Consider the following 18,898-nt stretch of genomic DNA (forward strand, 5'->3'; position numbering starts at 1 on the left):
CAGATATTCCAAACAAGCATTAAAAATGTAATAGGTCTCGTCTTTCATTAAGTTAAAGCCATTTGCTTTAATATAAAATACTATTAGTAAAGCAAATGGCTTTAACTTAATCAAAGGTGAGACCTATTGCATTTCCAATGCTTATTAAAACAGCTATCCCAATAAAATAATGTTTGAAAACAGTAGCACTAGTGAAAAGTAAAGGCTACCCCAGAGTAACGCAGCTACACAAACACTATCAAGGGGCACTCAGATTCAAACTTCAAAAGTGAACAAATATATAGGAGGACTGAATCATGAAGAGGTGTCGGGCACTGCTTATCAGAAGGTACTGACATTACTCACTTTGCTTGCGTTCGACTGCTGCCAGCACTGCTATCCATTACACGTGTGTAAGAGAACGGAAACCATCCTCGCCTAAAGTGATAAGACAGAAGTCAGAGATGAAATAGACATGGGTTCTAAAAAAAAGGTTAAATTGTACAGTTCATGAGTAGTCAGGCAACCACAACCTAAGAAGAAGCTTGCAAATGTTAGTGACTTGCTGTAAAATAAAAAGGCACCACGTGAAAGAACTGCTCAGGATAAAGAAAAACCTCTTTCATAAAGACTAGCTCAATGCCAGCATTTAACTGTGTTATAGACATCCAATCAGCAGTAAACAAAAGAATCCCTTAGTAAGCACTCGTTGATATCTCTTATAATGTTCCTTTAACCCCTTGTATGCATGACGAGCTGAGCTAGTCATGGCATACAGTGCTCGGGTGCTCATGACGAGTTCAGCTCGTCATGAGCCCCACCCTGGGGGGAAGCGCTGGCGCTCCCCCCGTGTGTGCCCGATCTACTTCGTTTGTACAGGGAAGGCAGGGGAAGACTTTCCCCTGCCTACTAGACGCCAGGGATTTTATTTTATTAGAGGGCAAAGTATGTTGGTTCGAGGAGCGGCCCCTTGGGCAAGGGTCGCTCCCCCTTTTGGGGGCAATTTCGCTGGCTTTCTCTGCCCCCCTGGGGGGCAGATTTTGATTTAAAATTTTGAAATCGAGGCACTGGGGCAATGCGCAGGGAAGTGGCCCCTTGGGCAAGGGTCACTCCTTTTGGTGGCCATTTTACACAGCCCTATTGTTTTTTTTTGGGGGGGGGAGCGACCCCTTGGACAAGGGTCGCTCCCCTTGTGGGGGCAAGTAATAAGGCTTTGGCTGCCCCCGGGGGGGCACTTTTTTTTTTTTTTTTATTAGGATTTCGGCAAGGGTCACTCCCCTAGGGTGCCATTTTAGGAAGCCCACTATTTTTTTTTGTCTAGGGGTGCGACCCCTTAGACAAGGGTTGCTCCCCTCTTGGGGGCAATTTGGATGGCTTTGTTTGGGGGCAAATTTTTTGTAAATGTTAGGATGTGCTGGGGAGTGGACCCTTGGGCAAGAGTCACTCCCCTTTTTTTGGTGCATATATTTTATATTTTAGGAAGCCCACATTTTTAGTTTTTGTTTTGTGTAGCGACCCCTTAGGTTAGGGTCGCTCCCCTTTTGGGGGGCCATTCTTATTGCTTTGTTTGCCTCCCTGAGGGGGCAGATTAAAATATTAAAAAAAATATTTGACACACTGTGCCAATTGACTAAATGTAGTGTGGAGTGGCCCCTTGGGCAAGGGTCACTCCCCTTTTTTTGGTGCATATATTTTGCCTTGCCATTTTGGTATGCCCATGATTTAGTTGGTGTAGCTCACTCCAGCACCAAAGTTCAGATATGGCCATATGCAAATTAGTCTGACCCTATGCCTCATGGGAGCAGTCCAGCCTGAACTGCCAAGCCATATCTTCCTGGGCCCAGAAACAACCATACTGGGACCAGTTACTGGCTAATCAGCCGTCATCACCCAGGTTAGCTTTAGTCCACTGGCAAAGTGAGCAAGGGACCCACATCTGCCAACTTAGGGCAATCAAAGTGCACAGGCTCAGTCTCATTTGCATATGGCCATGTCTGAACTGGGGTGGTGAAGAGAGCTCAAAAATGATGATGGATTAAACCAAGATCAGTTGACTGGGGGTGAGTGTTAGATTTGCTCAAGCGCTCCGTCCATCATCCCCTTTGGTATCACCTTGAAGGGCAGTTCTGCTTGCTCTTTTTTTTGTAGGGCACCAGCGTTTATTTTTATGATGGGGATCCGCCCCTTAGACATGGGTCGTTCCCCCTTTATGGGAGGAATATTGTGGCCTTTTCTGCCCTCTTTGAGTGGCAGAGTAACAGTATGTGTTTAGTCCCAACTGTCCCCAAGGGGGGCAAAAGCCAGAAGGCCTCAGAATGTTTTAATTTTTGTCTTGGTGGGGGTGGCCTCAAGGGCAAGGGTTGCTCCCCTATTGATGTTATACTGTTAGGCCCACCTACCCCTTAGCTTGGCAGGTTGGACTGGTGCATTTTTTTATATGTGATTCTAATGTTTTTTTCTTCTTTGAAATCTAGTCTAAAGCTTTTGCTTCCTGTTTGCGGTTTCGACATTGGTTGTTCTGCAGTTTTGTGTACTTTCATTTTTTAGGTAAGAAAAACATTTTTGTTGTATGTACTCCAAATGAGTATTATTGCAATGTATGAATATTTTTTTTAAGTGGTGTCATAGTGGCATTTAGTTAGTTATTTGTGCATGAAAATCTTTGTGATGTGTTTTGCATTGTCTTATGTCTATTTTTTTTCTCTTTCTTTTTTAGTGGGATATTGTTGATCCATACTGTGTCTGAGCAGACTGCGTGGTGGTGAGTTTAGCTGCTTCTGGCGAGTGAGTGGTATTGTTTTGCAGTGTATAGAGATTTTTGAAAAAGGAGATTTTTGGTCATTGCTTATTTCACATAGTGTTTGTTGGCTTGTGTGACAAATTACCTTTATTAGTAATCATTATGGCTAGCCGTAGAATGACTGCTCAGCAGGTGGTTGGTATGATTCTTGAATCTTCCTCTGAGCCTGATTATGACACTGACAGTGCATCTGAGGGAGAGGAGGGAGGGGAAGATTCTGGCAGGGAGTTCTCCCCACATGGAATCATCGGATGATGAAGGTACTCTCAGTGCAGATGAAGGGCCTGTTTTAGAGGAGGATACTACTGTGCCGATGGTGCAATAGGCATCTGGATTGCAGCCTGAGGCTGCTAGTCTTCCTACTGGAAGTGCTGGACTCTGGGTTGATCCTAACATGGTGCAGCCGGTGTTGCCTGCCTTTAGCGGTGATGCAGGGTGTAGAGTGGATTGTGATTTTTTTTTGCCTATACAGTATTTTCAGTTATTTATGGATGATGTGTTTTTGGGTGAGATTGTTGAGCAGACTAATTTGTAAGCTGAACAGTTTTTGAGGGACAACAGTGACAAACTTAGGCCCCACTCTTGAGCTACTCAGTGGACTTCCACAAATTTGGAAGAGCTGAAGAAGTTTTTGGGTTTTACTTTATTGATGGGTTTGGTAAGGAAGCCGAACCTGGCTTCATATTGGTCTTCCAGTCCCTTGAGGGCAACAGCCATATTTCCAGCAGTTATGACTCGTGATCGGTATTTACTTTTGCTACGCATTGTGCATTTTGTGGATAATTCTTTGGCGCTGCCACATAGTCACCCTGACTGTAACAGTCTCTTTAAGATTCGGCCTGTTCTTGATCACTTTGTTGATCGTTTTTCAGAGATTTACATTCCAGGGAAATAAATATCTATTGATGAGTCTTTGGTTTTGTTCAAGGGTCGTTTGGTTTTTAGGCAGTACATCCCAAGCAAGAGGGCACGCTATGGAATTAAACTGTATATGTTGTCTGAGAGTAAGACAGGGTATGTTTTTAATTTTCGTGTGTACACTGGTAGAGATTCCACTATTGACCCCCATGGTTGTCTGTCCACTTTTGGAGGGTCAGAGAAAATTGTGTGGGATCTTGCTAGAAGACTGTTCAACAGAGGCCACCATTTGTACCTGGATAACTTCTACACTGCTGTGCAATTGTTTAAGGAATTGTTTAAAGTGGACACTTTTGCATGTGGCACAATCTGCTCTAACCGCAAAGGTTTTCCGAAGGACCTTGTTTGCAAGAAACTTCAGAGGGGTCAGTGCAGTTCCTTGCGTAGTGAAGAACTACTAGCTGTGAATTTGTGGACAGGAGGGATGTGTACATGCTGACTACCATCCATAATGAGAGTACTTCACCTGTGGCAGTTTGGGGTCAGGTTGCTGAAGTGCACAAACCTGTGTGCATTCTGGACTACAATAAGCACATGGGTGGTGTTGACAGAGTAGATCAGAGGTTGGAACCTTACACTGCTATTCGGAAGGCTTATGTTTGGTATAAGAAGTTGGCCATCCATTTTTTCAACTTAGCAACTTTCAATGCTTTTATTGTGTTCAAGGAGTGTTCTCCTGCGCCCAAGTTGACATTTCTTCAGTTTCAGCAATCTGTGATATCTAGCCTTGTTGTTGTGGAGCAAGTATGTGTTCCTAGATTTGGAGGGGTGGAGGATGTGGCTCGATTGAAAGATCGCCACTTTCCTGATTACATTCCTCCCACATCTACAAAAGACTTTCCCACTAGGAAATGTAGTCAAGTCAAGTCAAGTTAAAATTTGTATAGCGCACTACTCACCCAGAGAGTCTGTTGGCGAAGAGGTTTGCGGAAGGAGACTCGTCTTTTCTGCCCTGGGTGTCCTTCTAACCCTGGGTTGTGTGTGCCTGCCTGCTATAGAGCTTACCACACACAAAATAATTTTGGGGAGTATCCATGAGTGGTAAAATGTACTGCCTTGTCTGTTTTTTAAAAATTTGTATTCTGTTTTAAGGTTGGCATTTCTGCAATGTATTTGGTTACAGATTGTGTTACTTGATTTGTATCTATTTGCAATTTGTTTGTGTTTGTTTTGTTTAAAAAAATTCAAAATGTGATGGCGGTGTGCGTAGGCTGGCGGTGTGGGTGGAGTGGCGCTTGGCTGGCGGTGTGCGTGGAGTGGCGCTTGGCTGGCGGTGTGCATGGAGTGGCGCTTGGCTGGCGGTGCGCGTGGAGTGGCGCGGCACTTGGTTGGCGGTGCGCGTGGAGTGGCACTTGGCTGGCGGTGCGCGTGGAGTGGCGCTTGGCTGGCGGTGCGCCTGGAGTGGCGCTTGGCTGGCGGTGCGCCTGGAGTGGCGCTTGGCTGGCGGTGCGCCTGGAGTGGCGCTAGGCTGGCGGTGCGCCTGGAGTGGCGCTTGGCCGCGGTGCGCCTGGAGTGGCGCTTGACTGGCGGTGTGCGTGGAGTGGCGCTTGGCTGCCGGTGTGTGTGGAGTTGTGCTTGGCTGGTGGTGTGCGTGGAGTGGCGCTTGGCTGGCGGTGCGCCAGGAGTGGCGCTTGGCGGCGGTGCGCCAGGAGTGGCGCTTGGCGGCGGTGCGCCTGGAGTGGCGCTTGACTGGCGGTGTGCGTGGAGTGGCGCTTGGCTGGCGGTGTGCGTGGAGTGGCGCTTGGCTGGCGGTGTGCGTGGAGTGGCGCTTGGCTGGCGGTGTGCGTGGAGTGGCGCTTGGCTGGCGGTGTGCGTGGAGTGGCGCTTGGCTGGCGGTGTGCGTGGAGTGGCGCTTGGCTGGCGGTGTGCGTGGAGTGGCGCTTGGCTGGCGGTGTGCGTGGAGTGGCGCTTGGCTGGCGGTGTGCGTGGAGTGGCGCTTGGCTGGCAGTGTGCATGGCCTGATGCTTGGATGGTGGTGTGGGTGGACTGGCGCTCGGCTGGCGGTGTGTGAGTAGTTACTTCCTGTAGGTCACTACACACACTGCTAGTTGAGCAACACTCCACGCAGTCCATCATTTTGTGTAGTTGCTGTGTCAGGAATGTGGGCGTGTGAAAGTGATGGGCCCTTGAATGGTGCTGTCTGCTGGTGTGAGTGTTGTAATGTGATGGGCCCGTTGCTGGCGGTGTGAATGTTTTGTATGTGTCACACGTATGAAAGGTGTATGAATGGCCTGTAAAGAGGTTGGTGCCTTGACGTGGCTTTACAGCTCACTAGCTGTGAGTCAGTGGTTCAGTTTCTCATAATTTCAATTATTAGCAGTGCATTTCATTTTTGTGAAATAACTTGCGAATACAATTGTATATACTGATTCATCACTCACCCTCGTGCCAAATCCAACCTGTATGTGTGTGTGCTTGCGGATTAGATGGCTGTGCAGTAATATTTGTCTTTTTTCTCTTTCTGAAGCAGGGTGTACCTTGTCCCTTTTTGTGAATGTTGTAATGTGTTGCTTTTCCTCCCGAATGGTGTGAATGGTCTGGTGTGTATCAGGTATGAAACGGGGGGGGGCTGAGTTTTTTTACCCCGGGCTCGGTGCCCATCTTGGAAAACTACCAAACCCAAACATTTCTGGAAACTAGACACCCGGGGAAGTCCAGCGAGGTATGGCATGCATGGGTCCCCCAACATTTTCCTACCCAGAATTCCCTGCAAACCTCAAATTTAGGTTAAAAAAACACTTTTCCAAACATTTTTGCATGGAATCTCTGTGCCGGCACAAATGTCCTACCACCCAGCGTTCCCCTTGTTCTCCCTTGTTCTCCTGAGTAAAATGATACCTCACTTGTGTGGGTTGGCCAAAGGCCTGTGACCAGGAAGACCCCAAAACAGTGGTATTAAGAACAAAGCACAGAGAATTCTAAACGCTACCTTTTTTTAAAAATACAATTTTAACCAGTTCTGCATTGGACACCCACAAAAGTGAGGTATAATTTTACTCGGGACACTAAGGGGAACGCTGTGGGGTTGGAAATTTGTGCCGGCAAGGTAATTCCACACATAAATATGTGGAAAAGGTGTTTTTTTACCTAAATTTGACATTTGAAGGGAATTCTGGGTAGGAAAACGTTGGGGGACCCAAGCAAGCCATACCTCGCTGGACTCCCCCGAGTGTCTAGTTTCCAGAAATGTGTGGATTAGGTAGGTTTACCTAGATGTCCGCTGAGCCCCGGACAAAAAACTCATGGTCACCCCCTTCGAAAACCATGTTGGTTTGTGATAGGTAATTTTGATGTCGCCTCATTAGGTTTTGGGCCCTTGCCTGCTGCGGGTCCATGAGCCACCCACGCAACTGAGGTACCATTTTTATCGGGAGACCTGGTGGAACGCGGGGTGGGTGGAAATTTGTTGATCCACGCAGATTCCAGAACTTTCATCCACAGAAATGTGAGGAAAATGTGTTTTTTTGGGTCATTTTTTAGGTTTGCAAGGGATTCTGGGTCACAGAACCTGGTGGGAGGCAGTCGAGTCACCCCATCCTGAATTCCCATGGATGTCTAGTTTTCACAAATGTATAGGTTTGCTAGGTTTCCCTAGGTGTCGGCAGAGCTAGGGTTCAAAAACTACAGGTAGGCACTTTGCCAAAAAAGGGGAATTTTTCACTGCGAAATTGAGGTGCGACGGCGTTGCGTTTTGCGCCATTTCCTGTCGCAGGCTCTAGGCTGACCCACGCAAGTGAGGTAGCATTTTTCTCAGAAGACTTTGGGGAACGCGGGGTGGGTGGAAATTCTTTGATCCACGCAGATTCCAGAACTTTCCACCACAGAAATGTGAGCAAAATGCATTTTTTTGGTCAACTGTTTATGTTTACAAGGGATTCTGGGTAACAGAACCTAGTGGGAAGCAGTCAAGTCACCCCATCCTGGATTCCCCAGAGTGTCTACTTTTCAAAAATGTATAGGTTTGCTAGGTTTCCCTAGGTGCCGGCTGAGCTAGGGTACAAAATCTACAGCTAGGCACTCTGCCAAAAAAGGGTCATTGTTCACTGCGAAAATTGAGGTGCGACCACGTTGTGTTTTGCGCCGTTTCCTGTCGCAGGCACAAGGTCGACCCACACAAGTGAGGTACCATTTTTATCAGGAGACTTGGGGTAATTCAGATTTGTAAAGCAACTTTTATTAACTGTTGAGTTTTGATGCATTTCTGCCTTCCAAATGAAAGACATTGTGTAAAAAAGAAGTCATTTTGAAAAAGGACCAATAATTCTCAAGCTAGTATGAGTATTCACAATTTTGAATATTTTCAAATATGTACTGTTTCTATACACTATAATTTGTACCCATTTCAGAAATACATAGGTGTCTTTCATCCCGATTTTTCAATGTATACATTTCCGAAGTATTGCTCTAAACCCAGTACATAATAAAATTCCATTGCAAGTTGCTGCACAGTTTTTGGCTCTGGGTTCGTCGGGTTCTGGTAAACCTACAAGTCCTCTATATCACCACAACCAGGTAGGTCCAGCAACTGTAACAGTATATTGCTTGCAAAGAGCTGTCATAATTATAAGAAGTTACAGTTGAAAACGTTGACACAAAAGGCTGTTTTTTTCCAAATAATTTTCATTTTTTCCAATATTTAACTGCTAGTTTCTATAAAGAAACCTTCATAGATTTAGACAAATGACCCCATTCTGAATTCAGAATTTTGTCTACTTTAATAAAAGGTATAGCTTTCCAGGATCCATTATTGCTTTCATACTCATTTTTACCATTAACTGGAAGGATGTTGGAAGCACTAAAAATAGCAAAAATAGGCTATGTCCCAGAAAAATGCCAGAACTGTGTGAAAAATGTTTGTTCTCTGACAAAAGACTGTCATTCCCTAAAAGCTGGGAAAATGGTGATTGCAGCCCCACAAACCCTTTTTTGATAACATTTGCAGGGAAAAACCCAGAGGCCTTCCTTTGCAGCCCGTTTTTCTGAAAAAAAAAACATTTCACTGTATTTTGCTTAATTTATGGGACCCCTCCAAATCCCCATGATGTTGGAAGAAAAGGATGCAAAAATGGCGTGGATACCTTATGTGGTCAAAAGGTTACAGGGGCCTAAGCACGCACTACCCCAAATAGCCAAAAAAAGGCTAAGCACAGGAGGGGAAAAGGCCTATCAGCGAAGGGGTTAATAATGGCATTGCCGAAACGAAAAAAAGAACGGTGTAGGCGTTCAAAAGATTAAACTACACAGCCTATTAACTAACACACAATTTTTTCTTATCGCGCTAATCTCAGATACATTGTTTACCAAACCAATGGTCATATTAATCGCCCTCCAATGGATGAAGGTTGTGGTGTGCATAAACACAAGAACTGCCGGTCACACATTAGGGTCTGTATCATGAAGAGCTGCAATGGCTCAGGCCTACGAGTCTTTCTTTTTTGTATTTGATTTCTGTACGTACAAATCGGATTTTTTCAGAGTTAATGCATGCATTTTTGACAGCACGAGTCAAACACACAGAGTCAATCCCTACCCTCCATCTCCAACTTGTGTCGACTGCATTTCATGCATTAATTCCAGGCGCGTCCGGCATATGTACAAGCAGTGAGGCGGTGGTGGGTGGGAGTTGGCAGACTGGATACTAAAATAAAATAATAAAATTAATAAAATCACTAACTTTGCGTTCGCCAAATCAGCGATGCGGCGAGCGCAAGGTAAGTGGTTTTATTTATTTAGGTTATTTCACCTATCCCATCGTCTGTCGACTCCTCCCTGCCCTTACCTGTGCCAGCTGTGCCCGATTCATTCAGAGATATTCCAAGTTATATGTATACACTTCGGACACATCAAACACTAAAGAGCACCAACTAAGCTATCTGCAATATGGCCCCAGCAACTGCATTACAAAGCGGCTCACAGATCCTCAATTATGTGTGCTTGGTTTCAACAGGGACCGTACCTCAGATTACGGAATACATTTGCTTGCCGCAGAATTGGCTCCATCTTTAACTGCCAGCTGCCTTATTCTGAAGGGACTAGGTATTCCCATACCCTGCAGGTGGGTGCTCTGCGCGAATGCTCCCACCTGTGAGGGAAGGCATGGGGCATCCTTTCAACCCCATGAAAACCCTCTTCCTATCTGGTAGACAATCAGTACACTTTCTGACACCTGCTTTGTCTTTGCATTGGCATGGGCACAAGGGCTAAGATGTTCACACATTTGCATTGGGCCACACCTCCAAGCAAATGAGGTAATGACAACTTGGGATTGCCCAGTGACATATTTTGCCCAGCGAGATTGATATTGCATAAGGGCTCTTTCAAGAATCTGTTGCTCCTTTTGGGTTAAAAAATGCAGGCACAAACTTTTTTTATAAAAACATTTTTATTGGCATTTTGCAATTGACTTACCTGTAATCCTAGTTCTCTTCCAGGGGTATCCTCATCAAAGTCATAAGCATTAGAATATTCCCGCCCATGCGCGGGACCCCGGAAACACTATATTATATGTGCCCCACATATATATACATATATATATATATATATATATATATATATATATATATATATATATATATATATATATATATATATATATATACATATATATATATATATATATATATATTAAAATAAACATATATATATATAAAAACATGCAATAGCAGCCAAATAACATCAGAGCTGAAATATGCTGTGAAGAATTTCCACGATACATGAATAATAAGCATTAGAAACATGAGAAACAACACCAAAGATTGTTTAGAAACTGTTTTAATGCTCAGAAAGCAGTAGAAATTCTCATAACTCACTAGAAGCATAGAAAGCTCCCAGGCTGCATTGCAAACACACAGTCTAAAAAGACTGAAAAGCTAACCTGTAGATGCATAGCAATAAACTGACACCGTGCCTTTAAGGCACCCCTGACCCCCTGTATCCCATCATGCCTCAGGGGTGACAGTTAGGTCAGTTGTTCTTTTCGGAGACTGAAAACAAACCCAGTAACACATAGGTTAACAATATCTCCTTATTAAAGAGTATCCTTTGCCCGGGGAGGCAGGAGGGTTGCTTATGACTTTGATGAGGATACCCCTGGAAGAGAACTAGGATTACAGGTAAGTAACTAATCCTTCTCTTCCAGGGGGTCCTCATCAATAGTCATAAGCATTAGAATAGAATAGCGAGCCTCTCCTCTTCCCTGCGGGCAAAGGAATGATAAGACAGTAATCTCATCAACAAGTCTGAGTAGGCTACAGACTACCCAAACAGATTCCTCAAGGAGGCTTACCCTACTTGAGTATTCGAGACTGTAATGCCTCGTAAAGGTATGAACCGATTTCCAGGTTGCAGCCTTGCATATTTCTGACATTGGAATGTCATGCAAGAAAGCTACTGTAGCGGCTTTCCCTCTAGTGGAATGCGCTTTGGGTGACCCCAACAAAGGCTTGCCTGCAAGCTGATAGGCCAATTTAATGCAAGAGACAATCCATCTGGAGATGGACCTCTTGGCTGCTGGAAAACCTGTCCGCATTGAACCATAGTTCACAAACAGTTGATTCGTTTTCCTAATCCCTTTAGTCCTTTCCAAATAGAACTTGAGCACTCTCTTAAGATCTAAGGAGTGAAGTGACCGCTCGGCTGGGGTCGTAGGATTTGGAAAAAACGAAGGGAGGGAAATGGACTGCTTTATATGAATGTCAGAAATGACTTTAGGCAAGAAAGATGGATGAGCCCTTAGGACTACTCTATTGTGGTGGAAAACAGTATATGGTTCCTTCGCACAGAGCGCTTGTATCTCGCTTACTCTGCACGCAGAGGTAATCGCCACCAAAAAGGCCGCCTTCCAAGAGAGATGTTGCAAGGAGGCCTTGTGGATGGGCTCGAAAGGAGGTGACATTAACCTGGATAGAAACAAAAAAAGAGAGAATTGGTTCCTTTCTGTGGTTCCTAAATATTGAAGAATTTACTGTAGTCCTGAGGAAGGTGTACCATCTACCTTAAACACCGAAACGCGTCGACAATTTGGCTACTTTTAATCATTGTTTATATGTAAATGTGTTGAACTTTAATGCAATGTGATTGTGTTTTTTATATGCTGCTTATATGTAAAATTGTTACCTATACCATGCTGCTGCTATCTCAAGCTTTTAATAAATATGACTTTTAAGAATAATATGTTTTTGTAATAATTTTGGGACAAGTCAGGATATATATCACTGAGGTCAGAAAAGTTTTTGGTGTCTAATCTTATTAAGTATCCCGTGCTTTGATTTAGGAACCACAGAAAGGAACCAATTCTCTCTTTTTTTGTTGCTATATTTCCCAGTCCTTTCTGGGTTTATTTGGGAAAACTCTCTCTCTTGTCCAATTAACCTGGATAGAACCAGGTTCAATTTCCATGGAGGAGAAGGGTTTCACACAGGGGGATACACTTTTTTCAACCCCTGGAGGAAGTCCTTAACCACTGGAACCTGAAAGAAAGAAATCTGATCAGGTGATTTTCTGTATGCTACTATGGCTGACAAATGCACCCTAATAGAAGTATACTTCAAACCAGCAGTTGCCAGGGAAAGGAGGTATGGCAAGATGACCTCCTCCTGCCCTTTAGTCAGATCTAAGTGATGATCCCTACACCATAAGTAGAACCTTTTCCACTTGAACGCATAGGACGCTCTCGTGGAAGGCCTCTTAGCCTCCGTTAAAATGTTCATACATTTGGGAGGCAAGTTCAAATGTCCATATTGCAGGACCTCAGGAGCCATGCTGTTAGGTTCAGTGATGGGAGGTTGGGATGCATTATCCTCCCGTTCATCTTGCTCAACAGGTCCGGCCTACAAGGAAGTCGTCTGTGCGGACACACAGACAGATGTAGAAGGTCCGGGTACCACCACTGCCGTGGCCAATCCGGAGCTATCAGCATCATTTCCATGTCTGAGGAGCTTGGATACTACCTTCGGAATCAGAGCCAGGGGAGGAAACGCGTAAGCGAATGTTCCTGACCAATCCATCAGGAGAGCATTCCCCTGCGTTCCTGGCCGGTGGAACCTGCACGCGAAGGCGTGGCATTTGGCATTTTCATCGTCTGCCAACAAGTCTATGGTTGGACGACCCCAGCAACGAAAAAGCTCTTCTACCACTTCGTCGTTTAGCACCCAGTCTGGCTGATCTTCGAAGTGCCTGCTGAGTGCGTCTGCTTTTATGTTCAACTCGCCTGGAAGGTGCACTGCCACTACTGCGAGGCCTCGAGAGAGAAGCCAATGCCAGATTGTCTGAGCCTCTCGAGAGAGTGGGAGAGATCGTGTGCCTCCTTGTTTGTTCAGATAGAACATGGTGGTCGTATTGTCCGTCTGAACCAGGACTGAGTTGGACTCTATCGCTGGAAAGAAAGCTTTGAGAGCCAGGAATACCGCTCTGAGTTCCAGCATGTTGATGTGGTATGTCTGCTCCTGCGCAGACCACTGGCCTTGAATTTGAAGCGGACCCATGTGCACTCCCCAGCCTTGCAGAGAGTCATCCGTCACTATAGACTGGGATGGAAGAGGTTGGTGAAACGGTACTCCCACCAACACATTCCTTCTCCGAGTCAACCATTTGATGGCATCCTTTGTCGCTTGGGAAATAGTGATACGATCTTCCCAACGCCCTGTCGCCTTGTCCCACTGGTCCTCTAGAGCCTGCTGCAGAGGACGCATTCTCAGCCTGGCGATTGGGATGAGAAAAATGCAGGACGCCATGGAACCCAGCAGGGATGCTACTTGTCGGGCTGTTGGAAGGCGAGACTCTAGCAGAATCCCACATTTCTGACTCATGGAAAAAAGTCTCTCCTCCGAAGAAAACGCTTTTCCCAATCTTGTGTCCAGAACGGAGCCTAGGTAGTGGATGGACTGTGTAGGCCGCTGGACTGACTTCTCCAGGTTCACATGGAGGCCGAGTCTGTGCAACTGGAGCAGGCAAAGTTGTAGATCGTGCATTACCTGTACCGGAGATGGGCCTTTTGGGAGCCAGTCGTCCAGGTACGGGTAGATGAAGAGCCCCTTTTTGTGAAGAACAGCCGCCACCACTGCCATGCATTTGGTGAAGACTCGTGGTGCAGACTTGAGACCGAAGGGTAGCACCTTGTACTGGTAGTGTTTGCTCCCTACGACAAACCTCAAGTACTTGCGATGTTGCTGAGCAATTGGGATATGAAAGTACGCATCTTGCAGATCCACCGAACACATCCAATCTCCGGCTTGAAGATGTGGGCATATTTGGTGAAGCGCTAACATGCGGAACTTTTCTTTGACGATGACTTTGTTCAATAGACGCAGATCGAGTATTGGTCTGAACTTGTCCTCCTGATCTTTTTTGGGGACCAGAAAGTATCTGGAGTAGACTCCCTTTCCTCCTTGAGAGGGAGGAACTTCCTCTATAGCTCTTTTTTGTAGTAGAACTTTCACCTCTCTTCGGAGCAAGCTTAGCTGGTGAGGGCAAGAGTTCTTTGGAGGAATGCTCTTCGGAGGCGCACGGAAACGTAGTGTGTATCCATTGCACAGTATATTCAGCACCCACTGATCCTTTGTGATGCTGACCCACTCTGCCAGGTGTTGTGAAGCACTTCCTCCCACTGGAGTGGGCAACGGCGCCAGAGGAAGCCATTGCTCAGGCCTTTCCTCCTCTTGTGGTGTTAGAGGACTGTTGGTGACCTCCTCTACCTCTGTTGGCTTTGCCTCGAAACTGGGATTTACCCTAGTTCTTACTTTGGGACCACTGAGGGGTTTGAACTCTCTGTTGAGCCCCTCTCCCCCTGTTGGTCTTGAAGCGGCGTTTGAATTCTTTCTTCTTTTCCAAACCCACCGCTTTCACTGTATCTAGTTCCGTCTTCATACGGGTCATCTCTTCGTCAGCATGTTCCCCGAAGAGAGAGGAACCCGAAAAGGGAAGATTAAGGATGCGATGCTGAGCATCCGGCTTCAGACCTGTAAGGCGCAACCAAGCCGATCTCCTGGCACAAACCCCATGTGAGTAGGAATGTGCCGCAAGCACTGCACCATCCGCAGCTGTGCTTATCATCTGATTCGCCACCAGACATCCTTCCGTCACAGTCTCTTCAAAATCCTGCTGGTCTTCCTTCGGCAGTTTGGATTTGAACCTTTCCATGGAGTCCCATAAGGCTCTGTCGTATCAACCCAGAATTGCAGCCGCACTGGAAACCTTCAGAGTGGAGGCAGCTGAATTGCAAACCTTGCGACCCCAGGAGTCCTGAGATTTGCTGTCCTTGTCTGGTGGGACTGAAGAGGAACTGGCAACTGCGTGCGTCTTCCTCGCCGCTGCCACTATTACAGAGTCTGCTGGAGCGTCAGACTTTACAAAAACTGGGTCAGAAGAGGCCGGTTTGTATTTCTTCTGAAAGCGGGCTGGCACCGCTCTGATAGCCGCTGGAGTTAGAAAAACCTCTTTGACAGGATCCATAATCCCCGGGACTAAAGGCAGCAGTGGACGAGAGATAGCTTTTTTGTGTAAAGTCTCAAAAATTACTGTCGTTGTAACCTGAGGGACAGACATTTAAATGCTCAGCTTCTGAGCTCCTCTTTGCAGGACATCCAGATAAGTTCCAATGTGATCCACTGGGGAGGATCTGGACGTAGGACTGTCCTTCAACTTAGGGGAGTAATCCCTCTTGGAAGACCTGGTAGAAGAGGTAGATGAAATAGACGGAGTTCGCCGACGCCTACGGTGAGCACTGTGCCTCCTCTCCCGCAATCTTTTTGAACGCTCATCCCTTCTTGGAGAGGGAGATCTGACCCGATCTTCTGAACGAGGCCTGACCGGCTTTTCTTTTCTGGGAGATCGAGATCTTCTGGGAGATCTGGTTGGTGTTCTCACAGGTGATTTGCGCCTGGGAGGACTACGCTTGTCCATCTCCTCTACCAGACTCTGAAGAGGAGACCTGTGTTGTGGGCTGGCATATTCTTGCATACGTTTGGCAGCCCCAGAATCTCGCCAATGGTCCAAAGACTTGCACCATCTAGGTGACAGTCTGGCTTGCTCAGCCGAAGGATCTGGCTGACGCACAGGAGATCTGCGCACAGGACTTCTGGACCTTGAAGAAGCAGTTGAGGAGCCAGACGACCGTGAAGTGGAATGACGAGAAGCTGACTCCGGTACCATGATCACAGAGTTTCTTTCTGAATGTCTCGACGTAGAGTGTTCTTCTCTCGCCGCCAAACGCCTTTGGGGGGGTCGGCGGGTCTAACAATCTCGACTTCGAATGCCTCGACGGCGATCGATGTGAGGATCTATGGTCTCTCGACATCGAACGGCGATGCCCAGCCGCCGACGGAGCCCTCTCTCTCGACGTCGAACGACGATGTCCAGTCGTCGACGGAGGCCTCTCTCTCGACGTCGAACGGCGATGACCGGCCATCGACGGAGCCTTCTGCCTCGGAGGGGTATTGGACACCCTCGACGCCGAGCGTCGACGAGACACTGACGGAGACTGCGTCCTCGACGCCGATCGACGTGTTACTGTCGATGGCGGAGGGGTCTTGGTCCTCGACGCCGAACGCCGCTGCTTGGGCGACGGCGGAGGGGTCAAACTTCGACGCTGGTCGTCGCCTGGATGACGACGGCGGAGTGACCTCCCTCGACGCCGATAGTCGCCTGGTTGACGACGGCGGAGGGGCCTTTGATCTCGACGCCGACCGTCGCCAGGTTGACGGCGGCGGAGTCACATCTCTCGACGCCGATCGTCGCCCGGTTGACAACGGCGGAGGGGATCTCGACGACGGAATTGGATCCTTCGACGTCGTCGACGTACCTGTTCTTCTTTTCGACGGTGAGCCTGCCTTCGACGGCATTTTTGAAGCCAAACGATCCACCGGTGGTTCTTTCCTCAGCGCCAAGCCTGCCGCTGAAGCTGAAGGGATGGAAGACCTGTCTTTTGAAGATGTTTTAGTCTTCTTGGAACCCTTCTTCCCTGGAGACCTTCCTCTGGATGACCTATGAGCCAGGCCATAGATGCAAATTCTCTCCCTGTCTTTGAGAGTTCTTCCTGACAGGTGCTCGCAGTGAGGACAGGTGCCTGGATCATGTTCTTCAGGCAGACACAGGATACAAACATCGTTGTTGTCTGATTTTGCTTTCTGGTTGCCACAAGAAGGACACTTATCAAAAAGTGAAGGCATTTACAGCTGAAAATGCTCTCTAAACTGACTTAAAAAGGCAGTTCCTTACTTGACTAGTTGAAAAATGTCAAAGTAAGTGAAAAAGTTGTTCAAAGTGAAGTAATTTTCTGTCAGGAAACAGAAATTAGTGGAGCTGTGTAACCAGGATCCTTCCTGAAGGAGCCGGAAAGAACAACTGACCTAACTGTCACCCCTGAGGCATGATGGGATACAGGGGGTCAGGGGTGCCTTAAAGGTACGGTGTCAGTTTATTGCTATGCAGCTACAGGTTAGCTTTTCAGTCTTTTTAGACTGTGTGTTTGCAATGCAGCCTGGGAGCTTTCAATGCTTCCAGTGAGTTATGAGAATTTCTACTGCTTTGAGCATTAAAACAGTTTCTAAACAATCTTTGGTGTTGTTTCTCATGTTTCTAATGCTTATTATTCATGTATGGTGGAAATTCTTCACAGCATATTTCAGCTCTGATGTTATTTGGCTGCTATTGCATGTTTTTATATATATATATGTTTATTTATATATATATACGTATATATATGTGGGGCACATATAATATAGTGTTTCCGGGGTCCCGCGCATGGGCGGGAATATTCTAATGCTTATGACTATTGATGAGGATCCCCTGGAAGAGAATCGATACGTTAAAACAATATTCAATCATACATACATGGTGTGTTAAGAAATTTTACAGGAGTTGATTACCTTCCATATTAGTCAGCAAGTTTTGACACTTACTCGTTGACAACATAGCTGCAGAGAGTTATATTACATATCCCATTATCCTCACTTCGATCCTTCATTCACTAACGCCTGACAATGATTCCTCATGTGGGGGTTTGCAGATGTTACCCCAGAAAGCATTCCATTTGCCTCATATCAGAGTTCATTTTTTGGGACATCGCCTGTGGACATAGGCTGATTTTTCTATTATCATTGCATTGTCCATGTCATGACCGATTGGCGATGGTTAGGAGTCAGTCTGGTTCCCCAGTGCTGAGCTATATTTCACTTTGCTAACACCATACCCAATGTTGCCCAGTCTTGAACCATATGATTGAGATCTATAGGCTACCAAATGTTAAGGAGACATCTCTTTGGTTCAGGCGGAACTGTAACTCCAGTAACCTGAGAAATCGTGCGCTTAACCGCCTCCAAGTAGGGTGTGATTTCCTGCAGGTCCAGAGTGTGCGAAAAAATTTGCCTGGTGCTCCACATTGTCTCAGGCAGAGTGGTGTGTCTGTAAGGCCTAATCTGTGTAGAAGTATTTGCGTATAGTAAGTGCGATGTACGATTTTCAGTTGTATTAGTTTTAGTTTCGAGGATATTGCTACCTCTCTTGGGGACGCGATTGCCTCCTGTCAATCTGTCTCATCCAGTTCTTCCACTTCAGCCTGCCATCGTTCCTTAAGGGCTGTAGTGGGGTACGGCTGACTTTATTATTTTCCGGTAGGTATGGGATATGGCTTTTTTGCTCAAGTGGTCTGTCCTCTACCGGTGAGGCCTCTGGCAGTTGTGTGCCTGGTGGAATAACCCCCATGAGTGCGTGTCTGATCTGCATATATCAGAAAGTTTCCGTCTGCGCCAGCCCGTAAGTCTCCTGCAGCTGGGCGAACGCGATGACCTCGTCTTTTTTTCACATATTCCCCACCTTTGAGATACCTATCAGGTCCCACTGTCTAAATCCCTTAGTGTTACGCAGTTTACCTAATCGTCGGATTTCCCAGAGTGGTGTGGCCAGCGTTATGACCCGCTCCCAGCCTAGCGCTCGTTGTGCCGTCAAACCAGATTTGGACGGTGTGTGCTGTTGGACCTGTGAGAGCATTCCTCCTTGCTCAGGCACAAACTCTTGTTGCGCTCAGTGAACACTGTAATTCATCCTCAGGTACTCAAACCCACAAAGCACTCTTAAACGGCCTTTTAGACTACTGTGTTTAAAGTTAAATATTGTCCAAAGAACTATACATTATCACTGACCTCACACAAATGTTTAAAAACAAGCACTGGCAATGCGAATTGGTCGATTTTATTACTGAAAGTGCCT

General features: G+C 46.5%; 1 protein-coding gene across 5 annotated transcripts in view; it reads right to left on the reverse strand.

The window, feature by feature from the left end:
* BAIAP2 (BAR/IMD domain containing adaptor protein 2) overlaps nucleotides 1-18,898 on the reverse strand; it is a 491,109-nt gene that overhangs the window by 112,842 nt on the left and 359,369 nt on the right. For all 5 annotated transcript variants that reach the window (XM_086931035.1, XM_086931033.1, XM_086931032.1 and 2 more), the window contains one exon: nucleotides 346-417. In XM_086931035.1, coding sequence (XP_086787161.1) covers nucleotides 346-417 — 72 coding nt within the window. The remainder of the gene's footprint in view (nucleotides 1-345; nucleotides 418-18,898) is intronic.

The sequence above is a fragment of the Lissotriton vulgaris genome, chromosome 7 (assembly GCF_964263255.1).
Source record: "Lissotriton vulgaris chromosome 7, aLisVul1.2, whole genome shotgun sequence".
NCBI classification, from domain to species: Eukaryota; Metazoa; Chordata; class Amphibia; order Caudata; family Salamandridae; genus Lissotriton; species Lissotriton vulgaris.